This window comes from Salmo salar, chromosome 04 (assembly GCF_965601325.2).
Source record: "Salmo salar chromosome 04, fSalSal1, whole genome shotgun sequence".
Taxonomy (NCBI): Eukaryota; Metazoa; Chordata; class Actinopteri; order Salmoniformes; family Salmonidae; genus Salmo; species Salmo salar.
In genome coordinates, this window is record NC_138294.1 from 915,001 (window position 1) to 935,000 (window position 20,000).

Here is a 20,000-nt window from a genome sequence, read left to right on the forward strand (position 1 = left end):
GTCTTTCTCCTCCATCTTCTTGTCTGACTGGGTCTTTCTCCTCCGTCTTCTTGTCTGACTGGGTCTTTCTCCTCCATCTTCTTGTCTGACTGGGTTGTTCTCCTCCGTCTTCTTGTCTGACTGGGTCTTTCTCCTCCATCTTCTTGTCTGACTGGGTCTTTCTCCTCCGTCTTCTTGTCTGACTGGGTCTTTCTCCTCCGTCTTCTTGTCTGACTGGGTCTTTCTCCTCCATCTTCTTGTCTGACTGGGTTGTTCTCCTCCGTCTTCTTGTCTGACTGGGTCTTTCTCCTCCATCTTCTTGTCTGACTGGGTCTTTCTCCTCCGTCTCCTTGTCTGACTGGGTCTTTCTCCTCCATCTTCTTGTCTGACTGGGTCTTTCTCCTCCATCTTCTTGTCTGACTGGGTCTTTCTCCTCCATCTTCTTGTCTGACTGGGTCTTTCTCCTCCGTCTTCTTGTCTGACTGGGTCTTTCTCCTCCGTCTTCTTGTCTGACTGGGTCTTTCTCCTCCGTCTCCTTGTCTGACTGGGTCTTTCTCCTCCGTCTCCTTGTCTGACTGGGTCTTTCTCCTCCGTCTCCTTGTCTGACTGGGTCTTTCTCCTCCATCTTCTTGTCTGACTGGGTCTTTCTCCTCCGTCTTCTTGTCTGACTGGGTCTTTCTCCTCCGTCTTCTTGTCTGACTGGGTCTTTCTCCTCCATCTTCTTGTCTGACTGGGTCTTTCTCCTCCGTCTCCTTGTCTGACTGGGTCTTTCTCCTCCATCTTCTTGTCTGACTGGGTCTTTCTCCTCCGTCTTCTTGTCTGACTGGGTCTTTCTCCTCCATCTTCTTGTCTGACTGGGTCTTTCTCCTCCGTCTCCTTGTCTGACTGGGTCTTTCTCCTCCATCTTCTTGTCTGACTGGGTCTTTCTCCTCCATCTTCTTGTCTGACTGGGTCTTTCTCCTCCGTCTCCTTGTCTGACTGGGTCTTTCTCCTCCATCTTCTTGTCTGACTGGGTCTTTCTCCTCCCGTCTCCTTGTCTGACTGGGTCTTTCTCCTCCCGTCTCCTTGTCTGACTGGGTCTTTCTCCTCCGTCTCCTTGTCTGACTGGGTCTTTCTCCTCCATCTCCTTGTCTGACTGGGTCTTTCTCTTCCTGTCTTCTTGTCTGACTGGGTCTTTCTCCTCCGCCTCCTTGTCTGACTGGGTCTTTCTCCTCCATCTTGTCTGACTGGGTCTTTCTCCTCCATCTTGTCTGACTGGGTCTTTCTCCTCCATCTTGTCTGACTGGGTCTTTCTCCTCCGTCTTCTTGTCTGACTGGGTCTTTCTCCTCCATCTTCTTGTCTGACTGGGTTGTTCTCCTCCATCTTCTTGTCTGACTGGGTCTTTCTCCTCCGTCTTCTTGTCTGACTGGGTCTTTCTCCTCCGTCTCCTTGTCTGACTGGGTCTTTCTCCTCCATCTTGTCTGACTGGGTCTTTCTCCTCCATCTTGTCTGACTGGGTCTTTCTCCTCCATCTTGTCTGACTGGGTCTTTCTCCTCCATCTTGTCTGACTGGGTCTTTCTCCCCATACAGCCATCCCAGCCCTGCAGCCTATAGTCCATGACCTGTTTGTTCTGAGAGGCTCCAACAAGGCTGACGCTGGGAAGGAACTGGACACCCAGAAAGAGGTGGTGGTCTCCATGCTGCTGAGACTCATACAGTACCACCAGGTAAACACACTTTGGAACCATGGAACCTTGGTACTTTGGAACCATGAAACCATGGTACTTTGGAACCATGAAACCATGGTACTTTGGAACCATGAAACCTTGGTACTTTGGAACCATGGAACCTTGGTACTTTGGAACCTTGGTACTTTGGAACCATGGAACCTTGGTACTTTGCAACCTTGGTACTTTGGAACCATGGAACCTTGGTACTTTGGAACCATGGAACCTTGGTACTTTGGAACCTTGGTACTTTGGAACCTTGGTACTTTGGAACCATGAAACCTTGGTACTTTGGAACCATGGTACTTTGGAACCTTGGTACTTTGGAACCATGGTACTTTGGAACCATGGTACTTTGGAACGATGGTACTTTGGAACCATGGTACTTTGGAACCATGGGACCTTGGTACTTTTGAACCTTGGTACTTTGGAACCATGGAACCGTGGTACTTTGCAACCATGGAACTTTGGAACCATGGTACTTTGGAACCTTGGTACTTTGGAACCTTTGTACTTTGGAACCTTTGTACTTTGGAACCATGAAACCTTTGTACTTTGGAACCTTTGTACTTTGGAACCTTTGTACTTTGGAACCTTTGTACTTTGGAACCATGGAACCATTGTACTTTGGAACCATTAAATATTTGAACCATGCAACCATTACAACCATGTAACATTTTCACCTGTGTGACCTTTGACCCCTGTGCTTCTGTGTTTAGGTGCTGGAGATGTTCATCCTGGTCCTCCAGCAGTGTCACAAGGAGAACGAGGACAAGTGGAAGAGACTGTCCAGACAGATCGCTGACATCATACTGCCCATGATAGGAAAACAACAGGTCCGAACACAGTGAGAGAGAGACGGAGAGCTTGTAAACTTATATAAAATGATTCCTGCTCTGCCTGTTCCTATAGACTGTCAATCCCGTCCCAAACTTGACTCTAGAATTTCACTCCCGTTCCTGAGGTAGTAACACAGGACCTGAGGTGATGTCTACCTGTAGTGTGTCACTGAGGGAGTAACACAGGACCTGAGGTGATGTCTACCTGTAGTGTGTCACTGAGGTAGTAACAGAGGACCTGGGGTGATGTCTACCTGTAGTGTGTCACTGAGGTAGTAACAGAGGACCTGAGGTGATGTCATCCTGTAGTGTGTCACTGAGGGAGTAACACAGGACCTGAGGTGATGTCATCCTGTAGTGTCACTGAGGTAGTAACACAGGACCTGAGGTGATGTCTACCTGTAGTGTGTCACTGAGGTAGTAACAGAGGACCTGAGGTGATGTCTACCTGTAGTGTGTCACTGAGGTAGTAACACAGGACCTGAGGTGATGTCTACCTGTAGTGTGTCACTGAGGGAGTAACACAGGACCTGAGGTGATGTCATCCTGTAGTGTCACTGAGGTAGTAACAGAGGACCTGAGGTGATGTCATCCTGTAGTGTGTCACTGAGGGAGTAACACAGGACCTGAGGTGATGTCATCCTGTAGTGTCACTGAGGTAGTAACAGAGGACCTGAGGTGATGTCATCCTGTAGTGTGTCACTGAGGTAGTAACACAGGACCTGAGGTGATGTCATCCTGTAGTGTGTCACTGAGGGAGTAACACAGGACCTGAGGTGATGTCAACTGATTTCGTGTTGTGTCCTAGATGCACCTGGACTCCCCTGAGGCTCTGGGAGTGTTGAACACTCTGTTTGAGACGGTTGCCCCCTCCTCTCTCCGCCCGGTAGATATGCTGCTGAAGGGAATGTTCACTACACCTGCTACCATGGTGAGACACACGGAATTTGGCTTTTGGATAATTCAATCGTTGCCAGGTCTTTACTGAGGCTAACTCTCTTCCCTCCCTCCCTCCCTCCCTCCCTCCCTCCCTCCCTCCCTCCCTCCCTCCCTCCCTCCCTCCCTCCCTCCTCCTCTCTCTCCCTCCCTCCCTCCCTCCTCCTCTCTCTCCCCCACTCCCTCCTCTCCCTCCCTCTCCCCCACTCTCTCCTCCTCTCCTTCCCTCCATTCCTCTCTCTCCCCCACTCCCTCCCTCCCTCCTCCTCTCTCTCCCCCCTCCTCTCTCCTCCTCTCTCCCCCACTCCCTCCCCCACTCCCTCCTCCTCTCCCTCCCTCCCCAGGCTAATGTCAACACAGTTCAGTTGTGGGTATCAGGTGTCTTGGCTGTCCTCAGAGTCCTCATCTCTCAGTCCACTGAAGACATAGTCCTCTCTCGTGTCCACGAGCTCTCCCTCTCTCCTCTCCTCCTCTCCTGTCCCACCATCCGACATCTCCACGACGACAGCAGCCTCTCGTCGCCCCCGCAACTGCCTCTGGCGACCCCGGCAACTGTCGCCCCCGACAACCAGGAGGCCAACGGAGAGCGGGTGCTGCCGGAGGAGACCTTTGCCAGGTGAGTGCCGGATCGGGTCTTCACGGTTGCTCTGTGGTTATTATGGTTGACCCCAGGTACACACTTTTAGGGGTCAAAGTTGACTCTTGATCGTTTAGGAATATGAGAGAGCGCGATATTTAAAAATTGTCAACCTCACTTTAAAAATATACAGTACCAGTCAAAAGTTTGGACACACCTACTCGTTCAAGGTTTTCCTTTATTTTTACTATTTTCTACGTTGTAGAATAATAGTGAAGACATCAACACTATGAAATAACACATATGGAATCATGTAGTAACCAAAAAAGTGTTAAACAAATCAAAATATATTTTACATTTGAGATTCTTCAAAGTAGCCACCCTTTGCCTTGATGACAGCTTTGCACACTCTTGGCATTCTCTCAGCCAGCTTCACCTGGAATGCTTTTCCAACAGTCTTGAAGGAGTTCCCACATATGCTGAGGACTTGTTGGGTGCTTTTCCTTCACTCTGTGGTCCAACTCATCCCAAACCATCTCAATTGGTTTGAGGTCAGGGGATTGTGGAGGCCATGTCATCTAATGCAGCACTCCATCACTCTCCTTCTTGGTCAAATAGCCCTTACACAGCCTGGAGGTGTGTTGGGTCATTGTCCTGTTGAAAAACAAATGATAGTCCCACTAAGCCCAAACCAGATGGAAAGGCGTATCGCTGCAGAATGCTGGCGTCGCCATGCTGGTTAAGTGTGCCTTGAATTCTAAATAAATCACTGACAGTCACCAGCAAAGCACCCCCACACGATCACACCTCCTCCTCCATGCTTCACGGTGGGAACCACACATGCAGAGATCATCCGTTCACCTACTCTGTATCTCACAAAGACACGGCGGTTGGAACCAAAAATCGCACATTTGGACTCATCAGACCAAAGGACAGATTTCCACCATTCTAATGTCCATTGCTTGTGTTTCTTGGCCCAAGCAAGTCTCTTCTTCTTATTGGTGTCCTTTAGTAGTGGTTTCTTTGCAGCAATTCGACCATGAAGGCCTTATTAGATGTCTCCTCTCTCCAGGTTCCTACTCCAGCTAGTAGGAGTGATGTCTCCTCTCCTCTCTCCAGGTTCCTACTCCAGCTAGTAGGAGTGATGTCTCCTCTCCTCTCCTCTCTCCAGGTTCCTACTCCAGCTAGTAGGAGTGATGTCTCCTCTCCTCTCCTCTCTCCAGGTTTCTACTCCAGCTAGTAGGAGTGATGTCTCCTCTCCTCTCCTCTCTCCAGGTTCCTACTCCAGCTAGTAGGAGTGATGTCTCCTCTCCTCTCTCCAGGTTCCTACTCCAGCTAGTAGGAGTGATGTCTCCTCTCCTCTCTCCAGGTTCCTACTCCAGCTAGTAGGAGTGATGTCTCCTCTCCTCTCCTCTCTCCAGGTTCCTACTCCAGCTAGTAGGAGTGATGTTAGAGGACATCTCTACCAGACAGGTGAAGGTTGACATGACAGAACAGCAACACACGTTCTACTGTCAACAGCTGGGGACTCTGTTAATGTGTCTCATACACATCTTCAAGAGTGGTGAGTGGACAGATACACACATTTAGAGATATATATATATATATACTAGAGGTTGACCGATTATTATTTTTCAACGCCGATACCGATTTATTGGAGGACCAAAAACCCGATGCCGATTAATCGGTATCGCTTTTATTTTGTTTGATTTATTTATTTTATTTTTTACATTTATTTGTAATAATGACAATTACAACAATACTGAATGAACACTTATTTTAACTTAATATAATACATCAATAAAATCAATTTAGCCTCAAATAAATAATGAAACATGTTCAATTTGGTTTAAATAATGCAAAAACAAAGTGTTGGAGAAGAAAGTAAAAGTGCAATATGTGCCATGTAAGAAAGCTAACGTTTAAGTGCCTTGCTCAGAACATGGGAACATATGAAAGCTGGTGGTTCCTTTTAACATGAGTCTTCAATATTCCCAGGTAAGAAGTTTTAGGTTGTAGTTATTATAGGAATTATAGGACTATTTCTCTCTCTATGATTTGTATTTCATTTACCTTTGACTATTGGATGTTCTTATAGGCACTTTAGTATTGCCAGTGTAACAGTATAGCTTCTGTCCCTCTCCTCGCTCCTACCTGGGCTCGAACCAGGAAAACATCGACAACAGCCACCCTCGAAGCAGCGTTACCCATGCAGAGCAAGGGGAACAACTACTCCGAGTCTCAGAGCGAGTGACGTTTGAAACGCGATTAGCGTGCACCCGGCTAACTAGCTAACCATTTCACATCGGGTACACCAGCCTCATCTTGGGAGTTGATAGGCTTGAAGTCATAAACAGCGCAATGCTTGAAGCATTGCGAAGAGCTGCTGGCAAAACGCACGAAAGTGCTGTTTGAATGAATGCTTACGAGCCTGCTGCTGCATACCACCGCTCAGTCAGATTGCTCTATCAAATCATAGAATTAATTATAATATAATAAACACACAGAAATACGAGCCTTAGGTCATTAATATGGTCGAATCTGGAAACTATCATCTCGAAAACAAAACGTTTTTTCTTTCAGGGAAATACGGAACCGTTCCGTATTTTACCTAACGGGTGGCATCCATAAGTCTAAATATTGCTGTTACATTGCACGACCTTCAATGTTATGTCATAATTACGTAAAATTCTGGCAAATTAGTTCAACGAGCCAGGCGGCCCAAACTGTTGCATATACCCTGACTCTGCGTGCAATGAACGCAAGAGCAGTGACACAATTTCATGTTAGCAGGCAATATTAACTAAATATGCAGGTTTAACCTCTCTTGGGCAGGTGGGACGCTACCGTCCCACTCACGGTTCACACTATTCAACAGCCAGTGAAAAATCAGAGCGCCAAATTCAAAACCACAAAATGTCATAATTCAATGTTCTCAAACAGACGACTATTTTACACCATTTTAAAGGTACACGTCTCCTTAATGTAACCACATTGTCCGATTTCAAAAAGGCTTTATGGCGAAAGCATAAAGTTAGATTATGTTAGGACAGTTCCAACACAAGAAAAACCACACAGCCATTTTCCTAGCAAGGACAGGTGTCACAAAAACCAGAAAACCAGCTAAAATTATGCACTAACCTTTGACGATCTTCATCAGATGATCATGTTACACAATACATGCATTTTTTGTTCGATAAAGTTCATATTTATATCCATAAACCCAATTTTACATTGGCGCGTGATGTTCAGAAAATATTTTGCCTCCAATACTGTCGGTGAATCAGTACAACAATTTACAAAAATACTCATCGTAAACGTTGATAATATATTAAACTGTTATTCAAAGAATTACAGATAAACATCTCCTTTATGCAACCGCTGTGACAGATTTCAAAAAAGCTTCACGGGGAAAGCACACTTTGCAATAATCTGAGTACGGCGCTCAGAAAAATACACCAGACAATACAGATACCCGCCATTTTGGAGTCATCTAAAATCATAAATAGCATTAGAAATATTCACTTACCCTTGATGATCTTCATCAGAAGGCACTTCCAGGAATCCCAGGTCCACAATAAATGTTGTTTTGTTCGATTAAGTCCATAATTTATGTCCAAATACCTCCTTTTTGTTTCCGCGTTCAGTAAACTACTCCAAGTGTAGGAAGCGCGCGGAAAATGTCACGACGAAAAGTAAAAAAAAGTTACATTTACGTTCGTTCAAACATGTCAAACGTTGTATAGCATCAATCTTTAGGGCCTTTTTCACTTAGAACTTCAATAATATTCCAACCGGACGATTCCAGTGTCTTGAAAAACGTTTTGGAACACAGCTAACGCTCACGTGAATGTGCGCCAATGAACGCCAGTGCTTTCCTGAGTCAACAACTTCCAACTTCCTCTGTTCGCTCTCTGTTCATCATAGACGCCTCAAACAACTTTCTAAAGACTGTTGACATCTAGTGGAAGCCTTAGGAAGTACAAAATGAACCCTAAGTCACTGTGTGTTCGATAGGCAATGACTTGAAAGGACTACAAGCACCAGAATTCCCACTTCCTGGTTAGATTTTTCTCAGGTTTTTGCCTGCCATATGAGTTCTGTTATACTCACAGACATCATTCAAACAGTTTTAGAAACGTCAGAGTGTTTTCTATCCAAATCTACTAATAATATGCATATTCTAGTTCCTGGGCCCGAGTAGTAGGCCGTTTAATTTGCGTACGCTTTTCATCCGGCAGTGGAAATACTGCCCCCGACCCAAGAGAAGTTAAAAATATATACTTGTGTATTGATTTTAAAGAAAGGCATTAATGTTTATGGTTAGGTACACATTGGTGCAACGGCAGTGCTTTTTTTCACAAATGCGCTTGTTAAATCAACACCCGTTTGGTGAAGTAGGCTGTGATTCAATGATAAATTAACAGGCACCGCATCGATTATATGCAACGCAGGACACGCTAGATAACTACACATGGTTGATGATATTACTAGTTTAACTAGTGATTATGTTAAGATTGATCGTTTTTTATAAAATAAGTTTAATGCTAGCTAGCAACTTACCTTGGCTTCTTGCTGCCCTCGTGTAACAGGTAGTCAGCCTGCCATGCAGGCTCCTCGTGGAGTGCAATGTAAGGCAGGTGGTTAGAGCGTTGGACTAGTAACCGGAAGGTTGCAAAAACGAATCCGCGAATCCCCCCTGAACAAGGCAGTTAACCCCCGTTCCTAGGCCGTCATTGAAAATAAGAATGTGTTCTTAACCTGACTTGCCTAGTTAAATAAATGTGTAAAAAAATAAATAATAATTGGCAAATCGGTGGCCAAAAATACCGATTACCGATTGTTATGAAAACTTTAAATCGGCCCTAATTAATCTGCCATTCTTATTAATCGGTCAACCTCTAATATATCACACACATACATTTAGTGATAGATAGATATATATGCCTACACATATTTATGAATGTTAATATGAACTCCCTCCCTCCCCTCTCTCTCTCCAGGCATGTTCCGTAGGATCACGGCAGCAGCCACCCGTCTCCTGAAGGGTGAGGCTGGTCTGGGTGGAGGTCCAGGGGTCAGTGGTGTATTCTACCCCCTAGAGGGTCTTAATGCCATGGTGGGCTGCCTGGTGACCACACACCCCTCTCTGGTTCTGCTCTGGTGCCAAGTCCTCCTCATCATCAACTACACCAACTACAGCTGGTGGACAGAGGTACACCAGACACCCAGGTAGGTCTCTCTCTGAGGTACACCAGACACCCAGGTAGGTCTCTCTCTGAGGTACACCAGACACCCAGGTAGGTCTCTCTCTGAGGTACACCAGACACCCAGGTAGGTCTCTCTCTGAGGTACACCAGACACCCAGGTAGGTCTCTCTCTGAGGTACACCAGACACCCAGGTAGGTCTCTCTCTGAGGTACACCAGACACCCAGGTAGGTCTCTCTGAGGTACACCAGACACCCAGGTAGGTCTCTCTCTGAGGTACACCGGAAACCCAGGTAGGTCTCTCTCTGAGGTACACCAGACACCCAGGTAGGTCTCTCTCTGAGGTACACCAGACACCCAGGTAGGTCTCTCTCTGAGGTACACCAGACACCCAGGTAGGTCTCTCTCTGAGGTACACCAGACACCCAGGTAGGTCTCTCTCTGAAGTACACCAGACACCCAGGTAGGTCTCTCTGTCTCTCACTCACACAGACATACAACCACAGACGGACGGACATACATACACACACGGATGGAGGAACGGACAGACACACGGGCGAACACGCACCAAATCCTAAATGATATGACTCTCCCTCCACCTCCCTCTGTAGGAGACAGAGTCTGTCCTGCACCAAGCTGCTGAGCCCTCATTCCTCAGGAGGGGTGGAGGAGGAGAGACCAGAGGCCAGGCTGGCCATGTGTAACAGAGAGATCGTACGCAGGGGAGGACTCATTCTCTTCTGTGACTACGTGGTGAGACTATAGGTCCCTATAAAGCATTATAACTGGGGAGCTATTAAGCGTTATAACTGCTGTGACTCTTTGTTTTTATTCTACCTTTCCAGAATGTTCCACTTGACTGCCTTCTCTTACCCATAATCCTCCTCTCTCCCTCTGTAGTGTCAGAACCTGCACGACTCGGAGCACCTGACCTGGCTGATCGTCAACCACGTCCGTGACCTCATCAACCTTTCCCATGAGCCTCCGGTGCAGGACTTCATCAGTGCCGTGCACCGCAACTCTGCCGCCTCGGGACTGTTTATACAGGCTATACAGTCACGCTGTGACAACCTCTCTACAGTTAGTACACACACACACACACACACACACACACACACACACACACACACACACACTGTAGACTAATACAGAGTAGACGTGACAACCTCTCGACAGTACACACTCGTTTATTGCTCTGTTTATACAACGGGTGGGTGTAATCCTGAATGCTGATTGGTTAAAACCGCATTCCAGCCGGAGTCTATTCCACAAGTTACTACCGGCTAAATGTATGTCGTTAAAATGCCTATTTACTCTGTTCCATCTGACTGCGCAATCCACTGTCTCATCAGCCCAGCCAGGCAATGTATAAACTTGTTCTCCACTATAAAAAGCATATAGACATTATCTCACATTTCTTTTAGACTAACGTTTAGTTTTCAACAGCGGAGATTTGTATAAACATTGCTGTCTGTCTCTCTGACATTTACAACATTGTTTCAATATTCAAATTCAAATCTCCAGCTGTCCAATAGTAATGAACGAGTCGGGACAAGACAGACAGACAGGTTGCTTTTATCAGCCAGTCTAAATCATGAATCAGCATCATGTTTATGGATATATACAAAGAAATATCATTTGCAAACAGGTAAAACCAAACGAAGTTCAGCTGGTTTGCAGTGTTTCCAGCTTCAGTTTGAAGTGATTGTGTTAGCTGTGTTGTTAGCTGTGTTGTTAGCTGTGTTGTTAGCTGTGTTGTTAGCTGTGTTGTTAGCTGTGTTGTTAGCTGTGTTGTTGACTAGCTCCTCTGAACAACAGTGTCCTGACGAGTGAGAACATTTTCTACTCCAGGAGAAATCACGCCTCATTAGCTCATTGTTATGGATGTGTCCAATTAAATGTCACTAGAAAACAACTTAAAACAAATGTAAATGCAGCTACTGTTGTTATTCTGGCTGCACTGTTTGATGTGACTGTAAGTTAGCCGTAGTTGGCTAGCTAGCAAGCATGGAATAAGAACTTCGCCAGCCAGTAGGGCAATAGAACATTTAGAATGAACGACTGGGTCTCTGGAAACTGAACAGACAGAATGAACGACTGGGTCTCTGAGAGGAAACTGAACAGACAGAATGAACGACTGGGTCTCTGAGAGGAAACTGAACAGACAGAATGAACGACTGGGTCTCTGAGAGGAAACTGAACAGACAGAATGAACGACTGGGTCTCTGAGAGGAAACTGAACAGACAGAATGAACGACTGGGTCTCTGGAAACTGAACAGACAGAATGAACGACTGGGTCTCTGAGAGGAAACTGAACAGACAGAATGAACGACTGGGTCTCTGAGAGGAAACTGAACAGACAGAATGAACGACTGGGTCTCTGGAAACTGAACAGACAGAATGAACGACTGGGTCTCTGAGAGGAAACTGAACAGACAGAATGAACGACTGGGTCTCTGAGAGGAAACTGAACAGACAGAATGAACGACTGGGTCTCTGAGAGGAAACTGAACAGACAGAATGAACGACTGGGTCTCTGAGAGGAAACTGAACAGACAGAATGAACGACTGGGTCTCTGGAAACTGAACAGACAGAATGAACGACTGGGTCTCTGAGAGGAATCTGAACAGACAGAATGAACGACTGGGTCTCTGAGAGGAAACTGAACAGACAGAATGAACGACTGGGTCTCTGAGAGGAAACTGAACAGACAGAATGAACGACTGGGTCTCTGAGAGGAAACTGAACAGACAGAATGAACGACTGGGTCTCTGAGAGGAAACTGAACAGACAGAATGAACGACTGGGTCTCTGAGAGGAAACTGAACAGACAGAATGAACGACTGGGTCTCTGAGAGGAAACTGAACAGACAGAATGAACGACTGGGTCTCTGAGAGGAAACTGAACAGACAGAATGAACGACTGGGTCTCTGAGAGGAAACTGAACAGACAGAATGAACGACTGGGTCTCTGAGAGGAAACTGAACAGACAGAATGAACGACTGGGTCTCTGAGAGGAAACTGAACAGACAGAATGAACGACTGGGTCTCTGGAAACTGAACAGACAGAATGAACGACTGGGTCTCTGAGAGGAAACTGAACAGACAGAATGAACGACTGGGTCTCTGAGAGGAAACTGAACAGACAGAATGAACGACTGGGTCTCTGAGAGGAAACTGAACAGACAGAATGAACGACCAACCGGTTTGGGTAGTAACCCTAGATTTGTGTCAGGACTATATCTTGTGGAAGGATGAAATAGTATGAATAAATTAAGCAAAATATTTTTTTTAATTAAACTATGGAAATCATTATTAGTAACGGGTTGTATAAAAGTGATAATGCTCGTTCTCCCTGTCTCTCTCTCTGTCGCTCTCTGTCTCGCTCTCTGTCTCGCTCTCTGTCTCGCTCTCTGTCTCGCTCTCTGTCTCGCTCTCTCTCTCGCTCTCTCTCTCGCTCTCTCTCTCGCTCTCTGTCTCGCTCTCTGTCTCGCTCTCTGTCTCGCTCTCTGTCTCTCTCTCTGTCTCGCTCTCTCTCTCGCTCTCTCTCTCGCTCTCTGTCTCGCTCTCTGTCTCGCTCTCTCTCTCGCTCTCTCTCTCGCTCTCTGTCTCGCTCTCTGTCTCGCTCTCTGTCTCGCTCTCTGTCTCGCTCTCTGTCTCGCTCTCTGTCTCGCTCTCTGTCTCGCTCTCTGTCTCGCTCTCTGTCTCGCTCTCTCTCTCGCTCTCTGTCTCGCTCTCTGTCTCGCTCTCTGTCTCGCTCTCTGTCTCGCTCTCTGTCTCGCTCTCTCTCTCGCTCTCTGTCTCGCTCTCTGTCTCGCTCTCTGTCTCGCTCTCTGTCTCGCTCTCTGTCTCTCTCTCTCGCTCTCTCTCTCGCTCTCTGTCTCGCTCTCTGTCTCTCTCTCTGTCTCTCTCTCTCTCTCCTCTCCCTCTCTCTCCCCCCCATAGCCCACCATGTTGAAGAAGACTCTTCAGTGTCTAGAAGGGATTCACCTGTCCCAGTCTGGTTCTCTGTTGATGCTCTACGTAGACAAACTACTGAATACTCCTTTCAGAGTCCTGGCTCGTATGGTTGATACTCTGGCCTGCAGGAGGGTGGAAATGCTGCTGGCTGAAACACTACAGGTAGATATACAACAGTTTAGTCCAGCTGAACATGTTTCTCTCTGTTCCTCTATAGAACAGTTTAGTCCAGCTGAACATGTTCTCTCTGTTCCTCTATAGAACAGTTTAGTCCAGCTGAACATGTTCTCTCTGTTCCTCTATAGAACAGTTTAGTCCAGCTGAACATGTTCTCTCTCTGTTCCTCTATAGAACAGTTTAGTCCAGCTGAACATGTTCTCTCTGTTCCTCTATAGAACAGTTTAGTCCAGCTGAACATGTTCTCTCTCTGTTCCTCTATAGAACAGTTTAGTCCAGCTGAACATGTTCTCTCTGTTCCTCTATAGAACAGTTTAGTCCAGCTGAACATGTTCTCTCTGTTCCTCTATAGAACAGTTTAGTCCAGCTGAACATGTTCTCTCTCTGTTCCTCTATAGAACAGTTTAGTCCAGCTGAACATGTTCTCTCTGTTCCTCTATAGAACAGTTTAGTCCAGCTGAACATGTTCTCTCTCTGTTCCTCTATAGAACAGTTTAGTCCAGCTGAACATGTTCTCTCTGTTCCTCTATAGAACAGTTTAGTCCAGCTGAACATGTTCTCTCTCTGTTCCTCTATAGAACAGTTTAGTCCAGCTGAACATGTTCTCTCTGTTCCTCTATAGAACAGTTTAGTCCAGCTGAACATGTTCTCTCTCTGTTCCTCTATAGAACAGTTTAGTCCAGCTGAACATGTTCTCTCTGTTCCTCTATAGAACAGTTTAGTCCAGCTGAACATGTTCTCTCTCTGTTCCTCTATAGAACAGTTTAGTCCAGCTGAACATGTTCTCTCTCTGTTCCTCTATAGAACAGTATAGTCCAGCTGAACATGTTCTCTCTCTGTTCCTCTATAGAACAGTATAGTCCAGCTGAACATGTTCTCTCTGTTCCTCTATAGAACAGTTTAGTCCAGCTGAACATGTTCTCTCTCTGTTCCTCTATAGAACAGTTTAGTCCAGCTGAACATGTTCTCTCTCTGTTCCTCTATAGAACAGTTTAGTCCAGCTGAACATGTTCTCTCTCTGTTCCTCTATAGAACAGTTTAGTCCAGCTGAACATGTTCTCTCTCTGTTCCTCTATAGAACAGTTTAGTCCAGCTGAACATGTTCTCTCTCTGTTCCTCTATAGAACAGTATAGTCCAGCTGAACATGTTCTCTCTGTTCCTCTATAGAACAGTTTAGTCCAGCTGAACATGTTCTCTCTGTTCCTCTATAGAACAGTTTAGTCCAGCTGAACATGTTCTCTCTGTTCCTCTATAGAACAGTTTAGTCCAGCTGAACATGTTCTCTCTGTTCCTCTATAGAACAGTTTAGTCCAGCTGAACATGTTCTCTCTGTTCCTCTATAGAACAGTTTAGTCCAGCTGAACATGTTCTCTCTCTGTTCCTCTATAGAACAGTTTAGTCCAGCTGAACATGTTCTCTCTCTGTTCCTCTATAGAACAGTTTAGTCCAGCTGCCAGTAGAGGAACTGGACAGAATCCAGGAATACCTTCAGATCAGTGGACTAGCTCAACGGTAACAATACTCCTCTCCTCTCTTCCTCTCTCCTCCTCTCTTCCCCCTCTCCTCTCTTCTTCTCTCCTCCTCTCTTCCCCCTCTCCTCTCTTCTTCTCTCCTCCTCTCTTCCCCCTCTCCTCTCTTCTTCTCTCCTCCTTTCTTCCCCCTCTCCTCTCTTCTTCTCTCCTCCTCTCCTCTCTTCTCCTCTCCTCCTCTCTTCCCCCTCTCCTCTCCTCTCTTCTCTTCTCCTCCTCTCTTCTCCTTCTTCTCTCCTCCTCTCTTCCCCCTCTCCTCTCTTCTTCTCTCCTCCTCTCTTCCCCCCCTCCTCTCATCTCCCCTCTCCTCTCTTCTCCTCTCCTCCTCTCATCTCCCCTCTCCTCTCTTCTTCTCTCCTCCTCTCTTCCCCCTCTCCTCTCTTCTCCTCTCCTCCTCTCATCTCCCCTCTCCTCTCTTCTTCTCTCCTCCTCTCATCTCCCCTCTCCTCTCCTCCTCTCCCCTCTCCTCTCCTCTCTTCTCCTCTCCTCTCCTCTCCTCTCCTCTCCTCCTCTCATCTCCCCTCTCCTCTCTTCTTCTCTCCTCCTCTCTTCCCCCTCTCCTCTCTTCTCCTCTCCTCCTCTCATCTCCCCTCTCCTCTCTTCTTCTCTCCTCCTCTCATCTCCCCTCTCCTCTCTTCTCCTCTCCTCCTCTCCCCTCTCCTCTCCTCTCCTCTCCTCTCTTCTCCTCTCCTCCTCTCATCTCCCCTCTCCTCTCTTCTTCTCTCCTCCTCTCATCTCCCCTCTCCTCTCTTCTCCTCTCCTCCTCTCCTCTCCCCTCTCCTCTCCTCTCCTCTCCTCTCCTCTCCTCTCTTCTCCTCTCCTCCTCTCATCTCCCCTCTCATTCTAGTCAAATGTACATTATCTTCTTGTTTTAATGAATCACTACATGACGTAAAGTATGTGGACACCTGCTCGTCAAACATCTCATTACTAAATCATGGACATTAATATGGAGTTGGTCGACCCCTTTACTGCTATAACAGCCTCCACTCTTCTGGGAAGGCTTTCTACTAGATGTTGGATTATTACTGTGGGGATTTGCTTCCATTCAGCCACAAGAGCATTAGTGAGGTCAGGAACTGTTGTTGAGCGATTAGTCCTGGCTCGCAGTCGGTGTTCCAATTCATCCCAAAGGTGATCGATGGGGTTGAGGTCAGGGCTCTGTGCAGGCCAGTCAAGTTCTTCCACACCAATCTCAACAAACTATTTCTGTATTGACCTCGCTTTGTGCACGGGGGCATTGTCATGCTGAAACAGGAAAGGGCCTTCCCCAAACTGTTGCCACAAAGTTGGAAGCACAGAATCATCTTGAAAGTCATCGTATGCTGTATCGTTAAGATTTCCCTTCACTGGAACTAAGAGGCCCAAACCATGAAAAACAGCCCCAGACCATTATTCCTCCTCCACCAAACTTTACAGTTGGCACTATGCATTCTAGCAGGTAGCGTTCACCTGGCATCCGCCAAACCCAGATTTATCCTTTGGACTGCCAGACGATGAAGCGTGATTCATCACTCTAGAGAACGTGTTTCCACTGCTCCAGAGTCCAATGGCAGTGAGCTTTACACCACTCCAGACAACATTTAGCATTGTGCATGGTGATCTTAGGCTTGTGTGCTGCTGATCGGCCATGGAAACCCATTTCATGAAGCTCCCAACAAACAGTTATTGTGCTGAAGTTGCTTCCGGAGCCAGTTTGGAACTCGATAGTGATTGTTGCTACGCACTTCAGCAATCAGCGGTCCCGTTCTGTGAGCTTGTGTGGCCTACCACTTTGCGGCTGAGCCGTTGTTGCTCCTAGACGTTTCCACTTCACAATAACAGCACTTACAGTTGACCGGGGCAGCTCTAGCACGGCAGAAATTTGACAAACTGACTCGTTGGAAAGGTTGCATCTTATCACAGTGCCACATTGAAAGTCACTGAGCTCTTTAGTAAGGCCATTCTACTGCCAATGTTTGTCTATGGAGATTGCATGGCTGTGTGCCTTATTTTATACACCTGTCAGCAGCAGGTGTGGCTGAAATAGCCGAAGCCACTATTTTGAAGGGGTGTCCATACTGCTGTATATATAGTGTATGAAAGGGTGTCCATACTGCTGGAGATATAGTGTATGAAGGGGTGTCCATACTGCTGTATATATAGTGTATGAAGGGGTGTCCATACTGCTGTGTATATAGTGTATGAAGGGGTGTCCATACTGCTGCTGTATATATAGTGTATGAAGGGGTGTCCATACTGCTGTGTATATATAGTGTAGGAAGGGGTGTCCACATACTGCTGTATATATAGTGTATGAAGGGGTGTCCACATACTGCTGTATATATAGAGTATGAAGGGGTGTCCACACACTGCTGTATATATAGTGTATGAAGGGGTGTCCACATACTGCTGTATATATAGTGTATGAAGGGGTGTCCATACTGCTGTATATATAGTGTATGAAGGGGTGTCCACATACTGCTATATATATAGTGTATGAAGGGGTGTCCATACTGCTGTATGTATAGTGTATGAAGGGGTGTCCATACTGCTATATATATAGTGTATGAAGGGGTGTCCATACTGCTGTATTCATGGGACATTATATAATTTTCTCAAGCTACTTTCTTAAGAGATTTTCACCACAAAAAGCTGGTGATGTTGTGTGATGTCATTTCCTGCCTCTTGTTGCTAGGCACCAGAGGTTCTACTCCCTGCTGGACAGGTTCCGAGCCACCGTTGCCGAGGACACCAGCAGCCCCTCCCCTCCTGTGACATCACACCCCCTGGATGGGGAACCGCCACCAGCCCCTGAACTAGTCGAGGCTGACAAGGTGTGTGTGTGTGTGTGTGTCGGTGTGCTTTATAAAACGTCTGTTTGGGTCTGTCATATTCAACGTGTGTATGTCTTGTTCCAGGAGTGGTATGTTGCCTTGGTGATGTCCCAGTGTTGTCTCCGTGGTGACGGGTCGTTCCTGGAGACAACGGAACTCCTGACCAAACTACCTCCTGACGACCTCTCTACCATCATGACCTGCAAGGTAACACACACACACATATACACACACACACACACACTCCAAACTACCCTGTCTTATCCCTCAAAGCACACACTGACCTCTCTCTCTCTCTCTCTCCACCAGGACTTCAACCTGTCTCTCCTCTGTCCGTGTCTGAGCCTGGGGGTTCAGAGGTTAACCCGGGGTCAGGGGTCGTTGCTATTGGAGACAGCCCTGGCCGTGACACTGGATCATCTGAGCGGGGTCACACAGCTACTTCCTGTTCCACACCATTCCTTCCTGCCGCCGGCCAAACCTGACCCGGCCGAGCCCTACTGGGACAAACTGGCTATCGTCTATGGTAAGACTAACTCGGAAGGTTGTTGGTTCGAATCCTGGGCTGAAAAATGGGAGGATCTGGCAACTAAAAGCCTTTCCCCGCTGTACGTCAGATTGAGTCTTGTTCCATTATCACACTGTGATGTTACCTGGTTAAACTGTGGATATGGACCTGGCCAGATTGTACCATGTGCTTCAGGTGTGTGGTTCCATTCTGGCCATTTAGCTGGCGAGGCCACGTCAGCCATCTACCAGCACAGGCAGCGCTCGCCTCCCGAGGGAGTTGGGAAAACAACTGAAAGATATGAGTCCTAGAAATAGTTTTCACATGGTAACTTTAGATGTCCCAACTCGGAATCAAATACGATGCTCAAAAATAACATGGTCTCTGTGATAGAACGTTTCTTTTGATTACGTGATCATAAATCGTTCTTCTGACAAAGCATGTAAACGTTTTTAATCAAACTATTTATATGAATGTGACGGTTCACAATAATCATGTTATTGTGTACGTACTCCGTTCCCGGTCGTGTTCCTATTGGTCACTGTGATCTGCTCGTAACACCAGCCACACGACACCATAAAGACTCAAAATGTGTGACGCTGTCAGAACGCTGTCAGAGCCTTCGACCGTACACACTGGTATGTAATCAGCAGACCTGGACCCTGTCACACTGACTCAGCCGTGAGGGGAAAAACCCTGGCATAAGACGGCTAAAAACCATAGTCTGTGCTGCCCTTTACGGTATCCTGGTGCTCCCAGGTTCTGCTGCCGTTGTGCCCTTGAGCAAGGCACTTTATCTTGAAATTAAAAGAGCATATTTTGCAGAACCTGAAACTAGTGTGTTATATATATATATATATATATATATATATAGATAGATATAGATATAGATAGATAGATAGTCTCTTTCACCTGTCAATTATTCTGTTGTTCTCTAGGTGAGGCATGGCTCTACCCTCTCTATGTAGAGCTGTCTCAGTATCTGCTGTGTGTGTATTGTAGGTGAGGCATGGCTCTACCCTCTCTATGTAGAGCTGTCTCAGTATCTGCTGTGTGTGTATTCTAGGTGAGGCTGGACTCTACCCGCGGGTGATGTCTCTGTGTAGAGCACTGTCTCAGTATCTGCTGTGTGTGGGTCAGCTTCCTTCCCCTCTACAAATCCCTGAAGACAAACAACATCTCATCGCCACCTTCATCACCATGGCGACCGAGGTAAGAAGTTTATCATCCCTGACCTCTAACACTTGACCCTATCCCTGGCCAATGAGAAAATACTTTTGGGGGGGGCGCCTATGTCCAAACACTATAACATTTTAGATATTTAAAAAAAATAATTTTAGGAAAAACATTTCAATGTATAAACCGCTAAAACCAGATATAGAGTATGTAGAAGAGATTATGGACTTTATGTATTTGGTAATATTATCATCTTTGAGAAATAAAAATCACCTAAATAAAAGTTAGACGGTCAGGAAGAATTGAAAATTCCCCCCCAAACAGTGAATTTAGCACTATGGATTTAGATGTTATGTTTGAGCTGAAGGACACAGCACCAGTCATGGCAACATGCCTATCATTCACCAAAAGTAGCTTTTAAAACAGCAACATTTTCTCTCAGCTCCATGGAGACATTTCTACAATTGCAGGAAATTTCCTTAAAACTTTGAACTTTTCACTACACCGCCAAGATAGGGGGGCCTCTCACTCACCACCTAAGCCCCTTTTTGTTCCAGAATAAACCCTGCTTCATGGTGTTGT

At 46.4% G+C, this 20,000-nt stretch overlaps 1 protein-coding gene across 1 annotated transcript in view; it reads left to right on the top strand.

Moving 5' to 3' along the window:
- LOC106596941 (huntingtin) overlaps positions 1-20,000 on the top strand; it is a 132,081-nt gene that overhangs the window by 96,431 nt on the left and 15,650 nt on the right. Inside the window, exons 36-49 of the mRNA XM_082973969.1 lie at positions 1,551-1,687; positions 2,407-2,523; positions 3,335-3,457; positions 3,807-4,078; positions 5,461-5,603; positions 9,043-9,271; positions 9,860-10,001; positions 10,149-10,328; positions 13,197-13,373; positions 14,825-14,901; positions 17,596-17,734; positions 17,819-17,941; positions 18,044-18,260; positions 19,309-19,454. Coding sequence (XP_082830095.1) covers positions 1,551-1,687; positions 2,407-2,523; positions 3,335-3,457; positions 3,807-4,078; positions 5,461-5,603; positions 9,043-9,271; positions 9,860-10,001; positions 10,149-10,328; positions 13,197-13,373; positions 14,825-14,901; positions 17,596-17,734; positions 17,819-17,941; positions 18,044-18,260; positions 19,309-19,454 — 2,222 coding nt within the window. The remainder of the gene's footprint in view (positions 1-1,550; positions 1,688-2,406; positions 2,524-3,334; positions 3,458-3,806; positions 4,079-5,460; positions 5,604-9,042; positions 9,272-9,859; positions 10,002-10,148; positions 10,329-13,196; positions 13,374-14,824; positions 14,902-17,595; positions 17,735-17,818; positions 17,942-18,043; positions 18,261-19,308; positions 19,455-20,000) is intronic.